This window comes from Trichechus manatus, unplaced genomic scaffold, assembly GCF_000243295.1.
Source record: "Trichechus manatus latirostris isolate Lorelei unplaced genomic scaffold, TriManLat1.0 scaffold00087, whole genome shotgun sequence".
NCBI lineage: Eukaryota > Metazoa > Chordata > Mammalia > Sirenia > Trichechidae > Trichechus > Trichechus manatus.
Genome location: NW_004444023.1, coordinates 9,695,511 through 9,714,552, shown reverse-complemented (window position 1 = coordinate 9,714,552; position 19,042 = coordinate 9,695,511). Strand labels below are relative to the sequence as shown.

General features: G+C 50.5%; 1 protein-coding gene across 2 annotated transcripts; it reads left to right on the top strand.

The window, feature by feature from the left end:
• Positions 1 to 1,407: 1,407 nt before the first annotated feature.
• On the top strand, positions 1,408 to 18,387 carry MBOAT7 (membrane bound O-acyltransferase domain containing 7). Of its 2 annotated transcripts, XM_004381743.2 has the most exons (8): positions 1,408 to 1,477; positions 2,329 to 2,407; positions 2,516 to 2,645; positions 3,259 to 3,385; positions 7,178 to 7,337; positions 9,907 to 10,267; positions 12,255 to 12,431; positions 17,238 to 18,386. In XM_004381743.2, exons 2-8 carry the CDS (start codon positions 2,332 to 2,334, stop codon positions 17,623 to 17,625), a joined length of 1,419 nt encoding a protein of 472 aa, XP_004381800.1. In that variant the 5' UTR covers positions 1,408 to 1,477; positions 2,329 to 2,331; the 3' UTR covers positions 17,626 to 18,386. The 2 variants fall into 2 exon arrangements, with proteins under 2 accessions (XP_004381800.1, XP_012412584.1); XM_012557130.2 differs by lacking the exons at positions 1,408 to 1,477; positions 2,329 to 2,407; positions 3,259 to 3,385 and having other exon boundaries at positions 2,532 to 2,645; positions 17,238 to 18,387.
• Positions 18,388 to 19,042: the final 655 nt, after the last annotated feature.

Sequence of the window (19,042 nt, the reverse complement as noted above, 5' to 3'; positions counted from 1 at the left end):
TGCTTTCTCCACCCCCTCCCACCCTGCCGACCCCCTGCGTCAATTTCGTCATCTCGCCACCTCAGCGAAGCGGGAAGTCTGGGATCCACCCACAGAAGACCGTGGCCCCACCCTTTCCCAAAGTAGAACACCTTGGCCCCGCCCCCTTCGTAGTGTCCCTCGGTTCATCCCACCGCCGCCGTTTGGTTCCGCAGTTTAGGAACATGAGGCTCATTTCCCCGGCTCCGACCCCCTGCCTGCCCCCTTTGGGAATACGCCTATCACGACCTCTTTTGTATTGCCTAAGTCCACATGATATCAGGAGGGACTAGTCCCTGGAGAAAGACATCATGCTTGGTAAGGTAGGGTCATGGAAAAAGAGGAAGACCGTCGAGGAGATGGGTTTACAGGGTGGCTGCAACAATGGCCTCAGGCATACCTGCTATTGTGGAGATGGCACAGGACCAGGCAGTGTTTCATTATGTTGTACATAGGGTCGCTGTGAGTCAGAACCAACCGACTCAATGGCACCTGAACAACAAAGTCTGTGGCCCTGCCAAGGAGCCCTGGTGGCACAGTGGTTAAGCGTTTGGCTGCTGAGGTTGGTGGTTTGAACCTACCAGCTGCTCTGTGGGAGAAAAATGTGGCAGTTGGCTTCCGTATAGCCTTCGAAACCCTATGGGGCAGTTCTACTCGGTCTTAATAGGGTGGCCATGAGTACAGCTCGTCTGGAAAAGGGTACTTTTTTGCTGTGGTGGCTCCGCCTTCTTAAAAACGAGGCTCGAGGTTGGAGGAAGCAGGTGGCTCCGCCTATCTTTAAACCAGGGTCACGTGGGCCCAACTGTCTCCAAAGTAAGCCGAAGCTGGTGGGCCCGCCTACATCCAACAGAGCAGAGTTGTTAGGTGCCATAGAGTTGGTTCCGACTCATAGAGACCCCTATGTACAACAGAACGAAACACTGCCACGTCCTGCCCCATCCTCATAATTCTTCCTTGCTATGTTTGAGCCCATTGTTGCACCCAGAGTGCTACATTCCCCGACTATCCCCGAAGTAAGCCGAAGCCTGTGGCCCCGCCTCCAAACTGTGAAGTCAAGCTCGCCATTCCGGCCGAAGGAATCCGAAGCCCTAGGCCCCGCCTCTTTCCGAACGCTAAACACCAAGCCCCGCCTCTTTCCCGGTTCAATCCCCTTCCTTCCGAACCGAAGCCTCTGGCCCGGCTTCTGCCCGCCCAAAGCCCCACCCTCTACATGCCCGCGGCCCGCGCCGCCGCTCCGTAGATCCGGGACCCCGGGTGAGCGGTGGACTCGTCCTGCCCGGGGGATCCTTCCCTGCCCTGCGCGGAGCCCTAACGGGGTCCGCGCGCCCGGCCCCCAGAAAGCGGAGGAGGCGGTGCGGGGGCGTGCTCGGCGGGGGAGGCGTGGCCGGACCTGTGGGGCCCGGTAGGCTGGGACTGCTTGGCCGCCTCCTGGCCCGGCAGCGCTGAGCCGCGGACCCGGGTGGGTCAGGGCGTCCCGAGGACTAAAGGGGTCCGGAGAGGGGAGACAGGTCGTTGCGGATTCGCGGGTTGATCGGGTGCGGAGGCGGCCCCTGGAGCGCAGCCGAGCACAGCGGTGGCGTAACCGCCTGTGGCTTTGCAGGGGGTGGGATCGGAGCCGTCCGGGTGCTTGGGGCTCGTGGGGGCGCTGAGAAGGCGTGTTGGTGGCTCGCTTTCCGGGGTCGAGGTAGGACAATGGGTCAAGAGCGCCAAAAGAGGGGTAGGTAGGAGGCTCAGACTCCTCTGGGTCCAGGGCTGGGCGTCCCGATACCTGGGTTCTCAAAGAGGAAGGGGCTGGGGTTTCAAAAGAGAGATCCAGATTCCTGGATCCTCCAAGGAGAAGGGGGGCCAGCAGATCTGGATTCCTTCGCTTTCAGAAGGGAAGGGGCCTCGAGTGGGGGGTTGTTTCTGGATTCTCAAAGGAGGGCGAGTCGAGAAGCCTGGGTCATCCATGGGGGAGGGGGAAGGGCTATGATTTCTGGATTCTGAAGGAGGGGGCTGGGGCCTGTATATCTGGATCCTCGAGGGAGGGGGGCGCTAGGGGATCTAGACGCTTGGGTTCTCAAAGGAGAAGGGGGCTAAAGGCCTGGATTCCTGGGTTTGCAAAGGAAGGGTGAGTGGGGGGCTGGATTTCTCAATCCTGGAAGAAGGAAAGGACTGGAGGTCCAGAGTTCTCAAAAGAGGGGAGCTGAGACCCAGACTCTAGAATCCTTGAAAACTGAGGACTAGGAACTGGATTCCTGGGCCTTTGAAGAGGGAGGGGGCTCAGGCTGCACTCCTGGGTTCTCACTGTGAACCCCGCCCCTCCCCTAGACCATGTCACCAGAAGAGTGGACATATCTAGTGGTTCTTCTTATCTCCATCCCCATTGGCTTCCTCTTTAAGAAAGCTGGTGAGTCAAGTTCCCTCCCCAGTGGAAAATAAGGGAGGGAGAGCCTGGGCGGATGGGGGGGGTGACCCTTAGCAGGTTCCAGGCTGACACTGTCTCTTCTCTCCACAGGACCTGGGCTGAAGCGATGGGGGGCAGCGGCTGTAGGCCTGGGGCTTACCTTGTTCACCTGTGGCCCCCACACCTTGCATTCTCTGATCACCATCCTTGGGACCTGGGCCCTCATTCAGGCCCAGCCCTGGTGAGAGTTTGGTGGGGGAAGGAAAGGAAAACACAACCTGTTTCCTCTTGGGTCTTTCTCAGTTCTTGCCTGGTCTCTGGATGTCTCTTGTTTATTTCTTGGTGTCATTTGTCTCATCTGCTTTTCTTCTTCTCTTGCCTTTTTCTATGTCTTCTGCATCCTTATCTTTGGGAGAGGATACACCATTCATGTTCATATTCTCTCTCTTTGTGTCTCTTTGTCTTTCTGTGTCTCTGTTTCTCTCTGTGTCTGTCTCTCTGTTTTTCTTTGTCTCTCTCTCTTTCTTATCTTGGGCTGTAGATTGTAGAGATAAAGAAAAACCAGAAACTGACAAGTCTTCACCCTGAACCTTCTCTTAAAATCTCTCTTCCTCCTCCTCTTTTCTCTCTGCATGGCCGTGCCTCTTCTTCCCCTGTCTCTCCATTACACTCATTCCATCCCCATCTCCTTCCCTTCCATTCTCTCTCTGCCCCCTCCCATCTCTGCCCCTTTCTCTTTTCCTCCCCCATTTTCCCTCTCTGCGGGGTAGGGGGGAGAGGTTGGAGGTGGATTTATAGCTAGAACCTGGGGGCGGGGAAGGCAGAGGCTGAGGTCCCTCCTGCCTTTGCCCCAGCTCCTGCCACGCCCTGGCGCTTGCCTGGACCTTCTCCTATCTCCTGTTCTTCCGCGCCCTCAGCCTGCTGGGCCTGCCCACACCCACGCCCTTCACCAATGCTGTCCAGTTGCTGCTCACGCTGAAGGTCAGACATGGGGCCTGCCATTCAATGTGGACCCAATAACCTGCCCACACATCACCTCTTCCAACTGGAATGGGGTTCACTTCCCTTCCCACTCCCATTGGGGGTGGGGTTTTATCTCCCACACACCCCTGGGGGGTGGGACTTTCCCTCTAAGATGCCCCTGGGAAGAGGTCTTCACCTGTCCACTGTTCCTGGGGTGAAGAAATAGCACAAGTATTGTAATAATAAGTGCCATTTGGCACTTGCCATGTCTTGCCATGTGCTAGAGGCTGGGCTAGGTGCTTTACCAATGCTGTCCTTGAATCTTTGTTGTTGTTGTTGGTTGCCATCAAGTCGATTCTGACTCATGGCGACCCCATGTGTGAGAGCAGAACTGCTCCATGGGGTTTTCAAAGCTGTGACCTTTCAGGAGCAGATTTCCAGGCCTGTCTTCCAAGTCGCCTCTGGGTGAGTTGGAACCGCCAGCCTTTTGGCTAGTAGTTGAGCACTTAGTCATCTGCACCACCCAGGGACCTTGAGGATAGGTAGGAGTTGGTTAGCTGAGAGTTGAAGCTGTAGGAGTTGATTAACTAAGAAGAGGATTGAGGAACAACATTTCAGGATGTAGAAACCAGTCTGTGTGTGACACAGCAGGCTGAATTCTACAACCTGTGCACCAGGTACAACCACTGTCTGCAGAGAATGAAGGGTAACGGGCAGCAGGGGCCACAGTGAGGAGTTTGGACCAACATCACTGGAAGAAGTTTTTTTGTTTGTTGCCAGAAGAGGTAATGGGACCAGATTTACGTGAGTTTTTTTTTAAACCCACTCTGGATGCTGAGAGGTGAATTGAAGTAAAGCAGAAAAATTAGGATGAGTACAGGTGACATTTGACAGCAGCTTGATGTAGGCTGTCAGTAGATCACTCAGAGTCCCAACAGGAAGCACCCCATTTAGGATAGTTTGAGGAGTTTTTATTTACAAAGGTGTGGGCAGGATGTTAGGAGTTCCTGGGTGGTGCAAACAGGTAGTTCAGGTAGTTGCTGTTATTAACTGAAATGTTGGCAGTTCAAGTCCATCCAGACGCACCTCAGAAGAAAGACCTGGCAATCTGCTTTTGAAAAGTCACAGCCAAGAAAACCCTATGGAGCACAGTTCTACTCTGCAACACATGGGGTCACCATGAGTCAGAATCAACTCAATGGCAAGTGATTTGGTTTGGGTTTGGGTGGGATGTAGGGGAGCCAGAAGGGAAAGTACAGGAACTTGTGATTACTAGTAGCAGAGCTATTACCAGCTCTGGACCCATTGGGGCGAGAGGAGAGGCAGGTAGTAGATCCTTGAAGGAGAAAGGGTCTGTAGAACCACCCAAAGGAGCCCTGGTGGCACAGTGGTTAAGCGCTCTGCTGCTAACTGAAAAGTCAGAAGTTCGAAGCCACCAGCCACTTGGGAGAAAGTTGTGGCATTCTGCTTCCATATAGATTACCTGTTGTTGAGAAGGCAGGAAAGGACAGGAGCTGGTTGGAGGGACACAGGAAACCCAGGGTGGAAAGAGGGAGCGTGCTGTTACCTTATAGGGATTGCAACTAGTGTCACATAACAATATGTGTATAAATTTTTGTGTGAGAAATTAACTTAAGCTGTAAACTTTCACCTAAAGCACAATTAAAAAAAAGATCACTCATTGCTGTCGAGTTGATTCTAACTCATAGCAACCCTACAGGACAGAGTAAAATCGCCCCATAGTGTTTCCCAGGTTGTAATTTTCATGGGAGCAGGTCACCAGGTCTTTTTTCCTGTGGTGCCTCTGGGTGGGTCTGGACCACCGACCTTTTGGTTAGCAGCTGAGCACTTAACCACTGTGCCATCAGGCCTCCTTCCTTAAAGATTACAGCCTTCAAAACCCTGTGGGGCAGTTCTTCTCTGCCCTATAGGGTCACTCTGAGTCGGTGACTCGACAGCAATGGGTAGAGCCACCCACCTATCAAGGGTCATGGCCGCCCTAGGTGATCTCACAGGGGAACAAAACCCCTGCCCTCACTCTCCCGCCTTCCTCCCTCTTCAGCTGCAGCTCTCATTTGGCTAAACCCAGCAGGAAGCTGGAGGGTACAGGAGACCTGGTGATGTAGGGTTGGCCTTGGGGGCTGGGTCGAAAGGGATAGGAGCACATCTGGAGGGGCAGGCAGGAGGTATTCAGCTCAGTAGGGGTCCCTTGGGTCATGCAAATGGTTAACTCACTTGTCTGCTAAATGAAAGGCTGGTAGTTCAAACCCACCAAGAGGCACATGGAAGAAAGGCCTGGCAGTCTACTTCCGAAAAATCAGCCATTTGAAAACTCTATGGAGCATAGTTCTACTCTGACGCGCATGGGGTTGCCATGAGTCAGAATTAACTCAGCGTCAACTGTTTTTGGTAGTAGAGGTGGGAAGAAGGGGACAGACTTAAGAGACGGAAGAGAGTGGATTTGGGGAACAGGGAAGGTTTCTGACCTGGGCAACTCATTGGATGGTAGTGGCATTTCCTGAGAAGAGACACTAGAGGAGGAGTCACTTTGGAGAGGGTAATCACGTGTTTCATTTTGTACACGTTAAATTTAAGTTGCCTGGTAGACATCCAAGGTGCCCTGGTGATGCAGTGGTTAATCGCTCAGCTGCTAACCAAAAGGTTGGCAGTTGGAACCCACCAGCAGCTCCACAGGAGAAAGCTGTGGCAGGCTGCTTCTGTAAAGATTATAGCCTAGGAAACCCTGTGGGGCACTTCTGCTTTGTCCTACAGGGCCGCTATGAGTCACTCAACAGCAATGGGTTGGGTGGGTAGACATCCAAATATAAGTGACAACGGACAACTGGATGAATAGTTTGGGAGCTGGGAGGGGGAGATCCAAATGGGGATAGAGTTTGGGAGTTATCAGCGAGTGGATGGTTTCTAAAGCCACAGGACTGCACCTAAGGATGGAACACAGAAAGCAGAGAAGGCCTGAGACTGAACCCTGGGGAATGCACGCCAGCTGGAGGCATTAAGAAGCCATTGCACGTGGCCCTGGGTGGTGCAGGCGGTGAACGCTCTTGGCTATCAACCGAAAGGTTGGCAATTCCAGCAGAATAAAGATCTACCAATGTATTTCCAAAAAGACTAGCCATTGAAAACCCTATGGCCCCCAAACTATTGCCCTGAGATAATCTTTAAACTTTAAACCAAAACTATCCCCTGAAATCTTCTTAAAACCAAACAGTAGTTTAGCTTAATTAGAAAAGAATGTCTGCCTTGAGCATTAGGCTCTTTTGAGATGTACCTATATGGGACCAAATTTACAACAGCAACTCAAAAGATTAGATAGGTACCTTAAGGGGCAGGGAGTTTATGTTAATGGGGGAGGAACAACTCAGAGAAGAAAGGTGAGAATGGTTGCACAACCCAAGGACTGTAATCAATGCAGCTGAATCCTGCATGTAGAAACTGTCGAATTGGTGTATGTTTTGCTGTGTATATGCTCCGCAACAACAACAAAAACAATAAAATAAATTATGAAAAAAGAAAAAACCCTTTGGGGCACAGTTCTACTCTGACACACATGGGGTTGCAATGAGTCAGAATCAACTCCACAACAATTGGTTGGTTGGTTTTTTACACATGACTCTAGATGCTAGGAGCTGCCTTGGAATACAGATAAAATCCCCAGCTGCCCACTCCCAGCAACTCTTGTCTGCTTGTCTCTCAGCCCCTGGGGCTGCTGGGAGTGGCAGTTGAAGGGAAACAGGTGTGAGGAAGGGGCCAGGGTCTGACCTGGCCCCCTGCCACACCCCTTCCTCCCAGCTGGTGAGTCTGGCCAGTGAAGTGCAGGACCTCCACCTGGCCCAGAGGAAGGAGATGGCTACGGGCTTCAGCAAGGGTCCCACCTTGGGGCTACTCCCAGACGTGCCCTCTTTGATGGAGACCCTCAGCTACAGCTACTGCTACGTGGGAATCATGACAGGTGAGTAAGCCTGGCCCGTCAGGGCAGCCTCTCCTCCTCTCTGTCTTCCTCTGTCTCTATCCTTCAGCTGAGTTTGGTGCCTCTTCTGTGTTCTCACCTTGCCCTGGGTTATCTCTGCTCTAGAATCTGCTTCTCTGAGGGTGAACATTTATGTCCAGGTCTCACCTGTTTGGCTCTGTGTCTGACTCTGCCACTGGCCCCAGAGCTCCACCAGGGGAGGGGCTAAATGATTCTTTGCTTTTGTCCTCATAGCTTCTTGTTGGGTGCCGTCAAGTCGATTCTGACTCATAGCGACCCTGTGTGACAGAGTAGAACTGCCCCATAGGGTTTTCTAGGCTGCAGTCTTTACAGGAGCAGATCACCAGGTCTTCCGAGGAGCGGCTGGGTGTGTTTGAGCCACCAGCCTTTCAATTAGCAGCTGAGCACTTAACCATTGTGTCACCAGAGCTCCTGTCCGTATAGCTTACTGGGAGCAAATAGATTGAGATAAAAGAGAAGTATATACACAGTAAAACCTGTGTTTTATATACAGAGCCTGTGTAAGGTGGAAATCTGTCAGAGAAGGAAAACTCAAATATTTTCCACTAAAACAAGCGATAGAATAGTGATAAGACTGCACCTTGTCAAAGGCGGAAAACGTGCAAGACCCAGACAACAAGGCAGTCCCATCGAGTTCTGGCTGTCAAAGTTTTCACTGTACAACCTGATGTTCCCACACCAAGGGAACCAATATCACAGCTTACGATCCCATTTTAAGAAGTATTTTTCATTCATGTTTGCCTCATATGAGGTCTTTTTTGTAACAGCTTTATTGAGTTATAATCACATACAATACAGTTTGCCCATTTAAAGTGTAGAGTTCAGTGGTTTTCAGTATATTCACAGAGTTGTGCAGCCATCACCACAGTGTAATTCCAGAACATTTTCATCATCCCAAAGAGAAACCCTATACTTTTGCATTCTTTCTTTCCATTCTCTGTTGCTGTTAGCTGCCGACGATTTAGCTCCTGAATCACAGTGATCCCACGCACAACAGAATGAAATGTGCCCAGTCCTGTGCCATCCTCATGATCAACTGCACATTGGACTGTTGTGATCCATAGGGATTTCACTGACTGATTTTCAGAAATAGCTCTCCAAACCTTTCTTCCTAGTCCATCTTAGTCTAGAAGCTCCAGTGAAACCTGTTGAGCATCTTAGCAACACACAAGTCTCCACTGACAGACAGGTGGTGGCTGGACATGAGGTACACTGGTCAGGAATGAAACCCAGCTCTCCAACATAGCAGGTGGGAATTCTACCATTGAACCCCCACTGTTCCCCTTCTATCCCCTGGCAACCACTAGTCAACCTCCTGTCATTATAGATTTGCATCTTCTGGAGACTTTTTTTTTTTTTTAAATATGTTTTTGGTTAAAGTTTACACAGTAAATTAGGTTCCCATTTGACAATTTCTATACAATTTGTTCCATGACATTAGTTACATTTCTCACAGTGAGCTGACATTCTCTTTATTGTGTTCTGTTTGTTCTGTTTCTGGTACTCTAGTTGTCCTGCCCCCTTGTCTTCTCATCTTTGCTTTAGAGTAATCGTTGACCTTCTGGTGGACACTTCTTACAAACAGAATCAGACAATGTCCAGTCATTTGTGAACACATAAGGTTTTCTAACACATGTCCACTCCTGTTAATCTCCACTCCTCCCTCCTTAGCCCAGGCCACAATCATGCATGTCTTATCTAAAGGGCTGCAACAGTCTCCTCATTGACATTACCATCCCCCTACAAACCCACTCAGCAGCCAGAGGGATCTGGTTAAAGGGTAGATTGCCGCCTGCCACTTTCCTGTTGGAAAAGCCCTCAATGGCTTCCTGTTGCACTTAGAATAAAAGCCAGAGTGCTCCTCAGTGCCTGCAGGTCCCTGGGGACCGAACTGCTGCCCTCTGATTTCTTCTTCCCCACCTCTCTGGGTCTTGTCTGTCTGTCTCTCCCCTCCTGGTTCTCTGGCCCATCTTGTCAGTGTCTTCGATCCCCCTCATTCTTAGGGTCTTTGTCGTTCTCTAATTTTCTGTCCCTCTTTCTCTCTGAGTTTTTTGTCCTTCCCTTTCTCTGGTTCCTCGTCTCCTCTCTGGGTCTCCTTCCGACCCCCTCTTGGGGTCTCCGTCCTCCCTCTCGGGGGTCTCTGTCCCCCCCTCAGGATCTCCGTCCCCCCCTTAGGTCTCCATCCTCCCCTCAGGTCTCCATCCCTCCCTCAGGGTTTCTGTCCCCCACTCAGGTCTCTGTTCCCCGCAGGTCTCCGTCATCCCTCAGGGTCTCCATCTCCCTGGGGTCTTCGTCCTTCCTCCTGTCACCCCTCAGGATCTCCAACCCCTCCCCTCAGGGTCTCATACCTGCCCATCCCCCAGTTTCTGCCCCTCCCTCTCTCTCAGCGCCTCTTCATCTCTCCTCCCCCTGCCTATCCCCTACCCCAGCTCTCAAGGCTGGGGCCCATTTCCTCTGAGTTTAGAGCTCCGCTCACCCGCACCCCATGGTCGTACAGGTCTCTCACCACCTGCCCTCTTCCCCGCCACAGGCCCGTTCTTCCGCTACCGCACGTACCTGGACTGGCTGGAGCAGCCCTTCCCGGGGGCCGTGCCCAGCCTGCGGCCCCTGCTTCGCCGAGCCTGGCCGGCCCCACTCTTTGGCCTGCTCTTCCTGCTCTCCTCCCACCTCTTCCCGCTGGAGGCCGTGCGTGAGGACGCGTTCTACGCTCGCCCGCTGCCCGCCCGCCTCTTCTATATGATCCCAGTGTTCTTCGCCTTCCGCATGCGCTTCTACGTGGCCTGGATTGCCGCTGAGTGCGGTTGCATTGCCGCCGGCTTCGGGGCCTACCCTGTGGCCGCCAAAGCCCGGGCCGGGGGCGGCCCCACCCTCCAATGCCCAACCCCTAGCAGGTCAGGCGGCGGGAGGGAGGCTTCCCAAGACCCACCTGGCCCCATCACCAAGGGCTGGCCCTGGCTCTAGCAGCAAGGGGAGTAGGGGGGGCAGGTTCACTACCTGTTGTTAGCGGAGTATCACCTCAGTAGAGAAACGGAACTCCTGATAATTCTGAAAGCCCCTCATTGTAGCGCTGTCGCCCCTTGTTTTTTTGTTAGTTGCCTGTCGAGTTGATTCCGACTCATGGCGCCCCCATGTGTGTCAGAATAGAATGGCTCCATAGGGTTTTCAAGACTGACCTTTTGGAAGCAGATCATCAGGCCTTTCTTCCAAGGCGCCTCTGGGTGGGTTCGAACGCCAGCCTTTTGGCCAGTCATTTGAGCCAACCAGGGACCTGTAGTGGAGAATTGCTCTTGGTTTCTAGGAAGAGGAAGGCGATATATCAGCAACCATAGGCTGCCTTGTGTTGCCACGGAAGCATCACCCCGTAACCAAATCATCTTGGTTGCTCGGAATACAATTGTTCGACCATGATGGAGTGCCCTTGCTTGCCAGGCAAATGATTCCCTAACAACCGAATTCCTCTTTGCTTGGGGGCAAGGTCCCTAGTAACCGTGGGTCACCGCTTCTTGCTAGGAGAGTTGCTTTTTGATACTACAGAAACAGCAGCCCAATCAGCCAAGCCCTGTGTGGAGGGAAATGGTACCTCCTGAGCATACAGCAGTACCCAGTTGCACACTGTTCCTAGGAAATTAGCATCCTGCCAATGCTGTCCTCTAGCGGAAGGCCCACCATTCCTAGCAACTGCCAATCGATCGCCTTCTGTTGCTGAGGAGGCTGAATTTCCCCTTAACTATGGATTGATCTTTGTTGCTAGTGATAGTTACCTCCCAGCACCTTTTTTGCTGATGTAAGGTGCTGTCGAGTCAATTCCAGCTCATAGCAACTCCATATGACAGAGTAGAACTGACCCATAGGGTTTCCAAGGCTGTAAATCTTACAGAAGCAGACTGTCACATCTTTCTCCTGTGGAGCAGCTGATGGGTTCAAACCACTGACCTTTTGGTTAGCAGCCAAGCGTATAACCACTGCACCACCAGGGCTCCTTGTACTATTCCCTAGCAGTCATGATTGCCATTCTGTTGTTGGGAAAGTAGCTCCCCACACAAACTTATTGCCACCGCCGTAGTGACAAGGGGCTGACCTCCAGTTGCCAGGGATATCGTCCCCCAGAAAATGTAAAGTAGAAATTGAAAAGGCTTTCCTAATCCTGCCAGGCCCCATTCCTAATGAATGGCCCCACTCACGTCATGAGCAGCTCCTGAGGGTTCAGACGGGCTAGGGATACGACTCAGAGCTGGAGACTTTGGCACACATGACCCGGCTGGAGATGACATTTCTCAAACAACTACAGGGACCAACAGCCAGGAAAAGGCCCTTTCCTGGAGCTTTTCAGAATACAGAGGCCTTGTTGCTAAGGAATGCCCTTTCCCTAGCAACAGAGGCCATGAAGGTGTCACGTGAGCCTATAACATCTCCCTAGCAACCATAAACCACCTTGTTGTTAGGGATGATCCTTCCCTAGCAACCGCAGTGCCTGAGAATTTGGTTAGGACCTTACTGGGAAACTTCTCAGAATAGATTACACTTGATTGCTAAGGAATGGCTTTTCCCTAGTATCTGAGCTAGTGAAGGGTCGGGTTGCTAAGGACGTGTAACTTAGCGACCATAGCACTTCAGGGCTCTTCATGGCTGTCACAGGCTCCATTACCAAGAGGAAGAGAACCTCATTGTTGGTAAATTGGGCCCCCTACCTTCCTCCCCACAAGTCTCCTGGGCTACCCTCCCCTGTTGCCCTAGCTAGTCCAGTGGCCATCGTGCTGTTGCCTCGCCAGAATCCCCTCCTTAACGTCCATCCGGGGCTGGGACAGAAATAGGCATCGGGAGGCGGCCTGGCTGAGCTGCATGTCTGTCCCCCCATCCTCATCCTCCACCCTCCCCCAGTCCGGAGAAAGCTGCAGCCCTGGAGTACGACTATGAGACCATCCGTAACATCGACTGCTACAGCACAGACTTCTGCGTGCGGGTGCGGGATGGCATGCGGTACTGGAACATGACAGTGCAGTGGTGGCTGGCACAGTATGTCTACAAGAGCGCGCCTGTCCGCTCCTATGTCCTGAGGTAAGCCCACCAGAGTACAGTATCTCTCAGCAGCCCCTAGGGCAGCCTGTGGTTTCCCTGGCTAGGCCTCTGCCCTGAGACTAATGGGAATTACAGTTTTTCAGCCATTTGTGCCCCCCACCCACCCCAGTACTTACTAAGGTAAGTCATTTACCCCCTCTCTGGGTCTCAGTTTCTATTTATATATAGTTAGCCTCATTCGACAGAAGCAGTGTTCTGAAGAGGTTTCAGCCTGTGGACTTGGAAGCCAAACTCCGGAATCTTGGCCCTGCTGGTTACTTAGAAACCTTAGAGGAGTTAGTTGACCTCTTGGTCTCCTCAGATGATGATGTTACCTATAACTGATTGACGTGAGATAAAGCGTGAAAAGTACTTAATGTGAGGCCTCACTATATATTGCAAAAAAAAAGCCAAACCATCATCCTCGAGTCGATTCCAACTCATAAAAACCCCATGTGTGACACACAAGAACCATCCATGGGGTTTTCTTGGCTATAATCTTTATAGAAGCAGATCACCAGGCCTTTCTTCCGCAGTGTTGCTGGCTGGATTCGAACAAGCAACAGTTAGGTTAGTAGAAGAGTGCAGATTATTTTCATTATTTTTCATTCATCAGCCATTTCTTGAGTGGAGACTTTCTGTGCCACACAGTGTTTCCTCCACACCGTTAGGAAGTATACACTGGAAGTATGAACTTTTATCATCCCCATTTTAAAGATGAGGAAACTGAGGCTCGGAGATATTTAATAACTTGCCAAGTGTCACTCAGCCTGGCCCAAGCTATCAGGAGAGGTCAGACCACACAGTGACAGGCTCTCATGATGCAGTAGTTAAGGATGGCACCTGTGGAGCTAGTCTGCCTGGGTGCGTGATTAGATTTACCTTTAATCTACTCCGGCCATGTGTAGAGACTGGAATGGGGTGGGAAAGGGAGCAAGAGATAAAGCAGGGAGAAGACACATTTGGAAGCTGTGTGGTTGTTCAGGTGGGAGATGATGGAGGCCTGGGAGAGGGACCAGTGGCCCAGAAGTGGATGAATTTGAGAGGAAGAGTCATGGACTAGAGGTGGACGTGAGAGAGAGAGGAAGGGAACATGACTTCCAGGTTATGGATGTGAGTGAGGGGATGGCAGTGACATTTCCTGAGAAGGGGAATATTGCAGTAGAGAAAGTTTTGGAGATGGATAGGATGAAGAATAAGGTCCCTGGGTGGTGCAAACGGTTTGCGCTCAACTGCTAACCTAAAGGTTGGTGGTTCGAACCCACCCAGCGTCACCACAGAAGGTCCTGGCAGTGTGCTTCCGTAAAAATTGTTATTGTTGTTAGGTGCCATCGAGTCAATTTCAACTTGTAGCACCCCCATGTGTGACAGAGTAGAACTGCCCCATAGGTTTTTCTAGATTGTAACGTTTATGAGAAGGAGCCCTGGTGGTGCAGTTTGAGCGCTTGGCTGCTAACCAAAAGGTCAGTGGTTTTAACCCACCAGCTGCTTCGCAGGAGAAAGACGTGGCAGTCTGCTTTCGGAAACCCTATGGGGCAGTTCTACTCTGTACCACATCGGGTTGCCATGAGTCAGAATCAACTCAATGGCAACTAACAACAGGATGAAGAATCAGGAGTTTGGTTTATTCTCAGTAACTTTGAGGTGACTATTAGGTTTCCAGCTGGGGTTATTGGATAGGACATTCGTTATGTGATTCTGGCGCTTAAGGGGAGGGTTGGCATTAGAAGTGGGCACTTGAGAAGAGGCCCTGGATAAGTAAAGCACTACTCAAGGAGAAGAACAAAGTGGGAGGCCTCATACTACCTGATTTTAGAACCTGTTATACTGCCACGGTAGTCAGAACAGCCTGATACAGATACAACAACAGATACATAGACCAATGGAACAGAATTGAGAATCCAGACATAAATTCATCCACCTATGAGCAGCTGATATTTGAAAAGGCCCAAAGTCCATTAACTGGGGAAAAGACAGTCTCTTTAACAAATGGTGCTGGCATAACTGGATAGCCATCTGCAAAAAACTGAAGCAAGACCCATACCTCACACCGTGCACAAAAACTAACTCAAAAGTGGATCAAAGACTTAAATAGAAAATTGAAAACGATAAAGATCATGGAAGATAAAATAGGGACAACGCTAGGAGCCCTAATACATGGCAGAAACACAATACGAACCATAAGTAACAATGGACAAGACTAGATAATTGGGAGATCCTAAAAATCAAACACGTACGCTCATCAAAAGACTTCATCAAAAGAGTAAAAAGACAACCTACAGACTGGGAAAAAATTTTTGGCTACGACAAATCCGGTCAGCGTCTAATCTCTAAAATCTATGAGATACTGCGAAACCACAACAACAAGAAGACAAATAACCCAATTAAAAAATGGGCAAAGGATATGAAGAGACACTTTGCCAAAGAAGATATTCAGGCAGCTAACAGACACATGAAGAAATGCTCACAATCATTCGCCGTTAGAGAAATGCAGGTCAAAACTACAATGAGATATCATCTCACCCCAATAAGGCTAGCATTAATCCAACAAACACAAAATAATAAATGCTGGAGAGGTTGTGGAGAGACTGGAACACCACTTATACCCTGTTGGTGGGAATGTAAAATGGTACAGCCCCTTTGGAAATCAATTTGGTGCTTCCTTAAAAAGCTAGAAATGGAAGTACCATAGGCTCCAGCTATCCTGCTCCTTAGAATATATCCTAGAGAAATAAGAGCCGTCACACGAATAGGTATATGCACATCCATGTTCATTGCAGCACTGTTCACAATAGCAAAAAGATGGAAACAACCTAGGTGCCCATCAACGGACGAATGGATAAACGAATTATGGTATATCTACACAATGGAATACTATCCAAAATAAAGAACAACGATGAAGCCGTGAAACATAACATGGAGGAAGCTGGAGGGCATTATGCTGAGTGAGTTTAGTCTGTCACAGAAGGACAAATATTGTATAAGACCACTATTATAAGAACTCAAGAAAAGGTTTAAACACAGAAGAAAACATTCTTTGATGGTTACAAGGGTGGGGAGGGAGGGGGAGAGTTATTTACTAACTAGATAGTAGATAAGAATTATCTTAGGGGAAAGGAAGGACAGCACTCAGTACAGGGGAAGTCAGCACAACTGGACTAAACCAAAGCTAAGAAGGTTCCTGAATACAATCAAGCATTTTGAGGGATAGAGTAGCACGGGTAGGGGTCTGGGGACCATGCTTTCAGGGACATGGAGGTCAATTGGCATAACAAAGCTTATTAAGAAAATGTTCTGCATCCTACTTTGGCGAGTAGCGTTTGGGGTCTCAAAAGCTTGCAAGCGGCCATCTAAGATGAATCAATTGGTCCCAGCCACCCAGAGTAAAGGAGAATGAAGAACACCAAAGACACAAAGTATTAGCCCAGGAGACAGAAAGGGCCACATAAACCAGAGACTTCCTCAGCCTGAGATCAGAACTAGATGGTGCCCAGCTACCACCAATGACCGCCCTGACAGGGAACACACCAAAGAGCTCCAGATGGAGCAGGAGAAAGGTGGGGTGAAGAACTCAAATTCTAGTAAGAAGACCAGACTTAATGGTCTGACTGAGATTAGAGGAACCCCGGAGAGCATGGCCCCTGGATTCTCTATCAGCCCAGAACTAAAACAATATCTGAGGCCAGCTCTTCAGACGGGTTGGACAGGACTGTGGAACATAAAGTGATACTCGTGAGGAGTGTGCCTCTTCGCTCAAGTAGATACAAGAGACTAAACGGGCAGCTTCTGTCCCGATGTGAGATGGGAAGGTAGAGAATGTTAGGAGCTGGTTGAATGGACATGGGGAATTGGGTGGAAAGGAGGAGTGTGCTGTCACAGTGTGGGGAGAGCAGTTAGAGTCACATAATGTATATACAAATTTTTGTATGGGAAAAATAAAAAAGAAGTGGGCACTTGAGCATCATCAAGGTACAGGTGATATTTAAAGCTCTAGGACTGAGGGCCGGGTCAACCCTCAGGGCACGCCAGTGTTTAGACCAATAGTCCTCAACGGGGCCAATTTTTGCACCACCCCGCCCCGGGAAATTTGTCAGATGTCTGGAGGCATTTTTGATACAACTTGTAGGGGGTGCTACTGGCCTGTAGCGGGTAGACACCAGAGATGCTGCTCAACATCCTTCAATGAACAGGGCAATCCTTGTTATGGATTGAATTGTGTTCCCCTAAAATATGTGTCGTAAATCCTAGCTCCTATCCTTGTAGTTGTGTTGCCCTGGTGGCGCAGTGGTTAAGAGCTCAGATGCTAACCAAAAGGTCAGCAGTTCAAATCCACCAGCCACTCCTTGGAAACCCTATGGGGCAGTTCTACTCTGTTCTGTAGGGTCGCTATGAGTCAGAATCGACTTGATCGCAACGGGTTTGGTTTTTTTGTTTTGGTTTATACGCAGACAGGTTCTGGCTTTTGCAGGTTTTACTGTGCTTTAAAACAAAGATGAGAATATAAGGGGTCAGGGAAGCTAGATTAATGGAAATGGAACAACCAGAACAGAAATAATGAGAATGTTCATGCATTGTGAAGAATGTAACCAATGTCACTGAACAACTTGTGTAGAAATTGTGTGGGAACCTACTAAACTGTTCTGTAAACCTGAATGGCAGGGGCTGGGGGCTGCTGGGTTCCTAAAGAAGGCAAATACCCATAGCCTCCTCGGTCTTCAGGAGCTGAGGAAGAGGACTCCTGGGTCTGAGGGAGGAGGGGGCTGGGAGCCCAGACTGCCAGGTCCTGACTTCCAGGTCCCCCCCCAGGAGCGCCTGGACAATGCTGATGAGTGCCTACTGGCACGGCCTGCACCCCGGCTACTACCTGAGCTTCCTGACCATCCCGCTGTGCCTGGCGGCTGAGGGCCGGCTGGAGTCGGCCCTGCGGGGGCGGCTGAGCCCTGGGGGCCAGAAGGCCTGGGACTGGGTACACTGGTTCATGAAGATGCGGGCCTACGACTACATGTGCATGGGCTTCGTGCTCCTCTCACTGTGGGACACACTCCGCTACTGGGCCTCCATCTACTTTTGTGTCCACCTGGTGGCCCTGGTGGCCCTGGGGCTGGGGCTGGCGCTGGGAGGGGGCAGCCCCAGTCAGCGGAAGGCAGCACCCCAGGCCTCTGGCCTCACCCCAGAAAAGCTCCGGGAGGAGTGAGCTGCTCCAGTGTGCCTCTGCCAGCCAGCCTGCCCAACCACCATGCTTTCACCTGGAAATTCTGTGAACCAGCCTGCTGTCGCCTTCCCCAGAAAAGAGTCCTGGAGAGGGTTCTCTTTCCCCTGGCTACATACCTTGCTCCCCAGTGAAGCAAAGCTGGGGTCGTACCCACCTCCTGCTTCCCAACCCTGTGCCTGAGCCCTTCAGTGGATCAGTCCCACCCCCTCCTGTAAAATCAAGGTATTGCCCGGAGAAGAGCCCCCCCTCTGCACCTGCTACAGTGCCCCAGGTATTCAGAAAGCACGAAGCATCCCCAAAACATCAGAGGCTGCTGGGGGAGGTCTTTTCTTGCACAAATTCCCTTTCTGTGGAGCCACAGTGTGGGGCTAGGAGCTTCAGGGCCAGGCTCTGGGAGTGGGGGACTCTTTCTCATCTCTTTTGCTCTACTTTTATTATCTCATGAAATCATTGTTTGAGAACTGGAAGAGGACAGAACCTTCCCATTCCATTGAGGGGAAACTGAGGTGCAGACAACCAGGCTTTGGGACTGCCGTTCTCCTTGAAGCTTCTGTCTGAGCCACCACAGGACCCCAATGCCTTTGTCATCCTCTTGTCTTGGTCCCTCAGACTAAGACAGGGTCAGAGTGTTTAAATCGTTCCCAATAAAGTGTTGCACAAGACTACTCTGTGTGTGTATGTCTGTGTGTGCGTGTCTCTAGGAAATGAACCGATGAGCCTGAAGCTGCTGCATTGTAGCACCCTGAAATGAAGCTAAGGAGCCCTGGTGGCACAGTGGTTTAAAGGTCAGCTGCTAACCAAAAGGTCGGCAGTTGGAACCCAGCAACGGCTCCTCAGGAGAAAGATGTGGCAGGCTGATTTAGTAAAGATTACAGCCTTGGAAATCCTGTGGGGCAGTTCTACCCTGTCTTATAGGGTCTCTAGTTACCTAGTGCTGCTGTGATAGAAATACAAGTGGATGGCTCTAACAAACATTTATGTTCTCACAGTTTAGGAGTCTAGAAGTCAATTCAGGGTGCCAGCTCTAGGGGAAGGCTTTCTCTGTCAGCTCTAGGGAAGGTCCTTGCCCCTTCTGAGCTTCTGCTCCTGAGCAATTTTAATGTGGTTGGCGTCTCCCCCCATCTTTGCTTCTCTCACTTGTTTAATCTCTCATATGTCAAAAGAGATTGACTCAAGATAAACCTACACTTATTCTGCTTCATTAACATAACCCATTCCCAAATGGGATTATAACCACAAGCATACAAACCAAAAACCAAACCCATTGCTGTCCAGTCAATTCCGAATCATAGCGACCCAACAGGCATAGAGGTTAGGATTTACAACACATATTTTTGGGAACATAATGCAATCCATAATAGTTGCTAAGAGTCAGAACCTACTCAATGACAAGGAACCA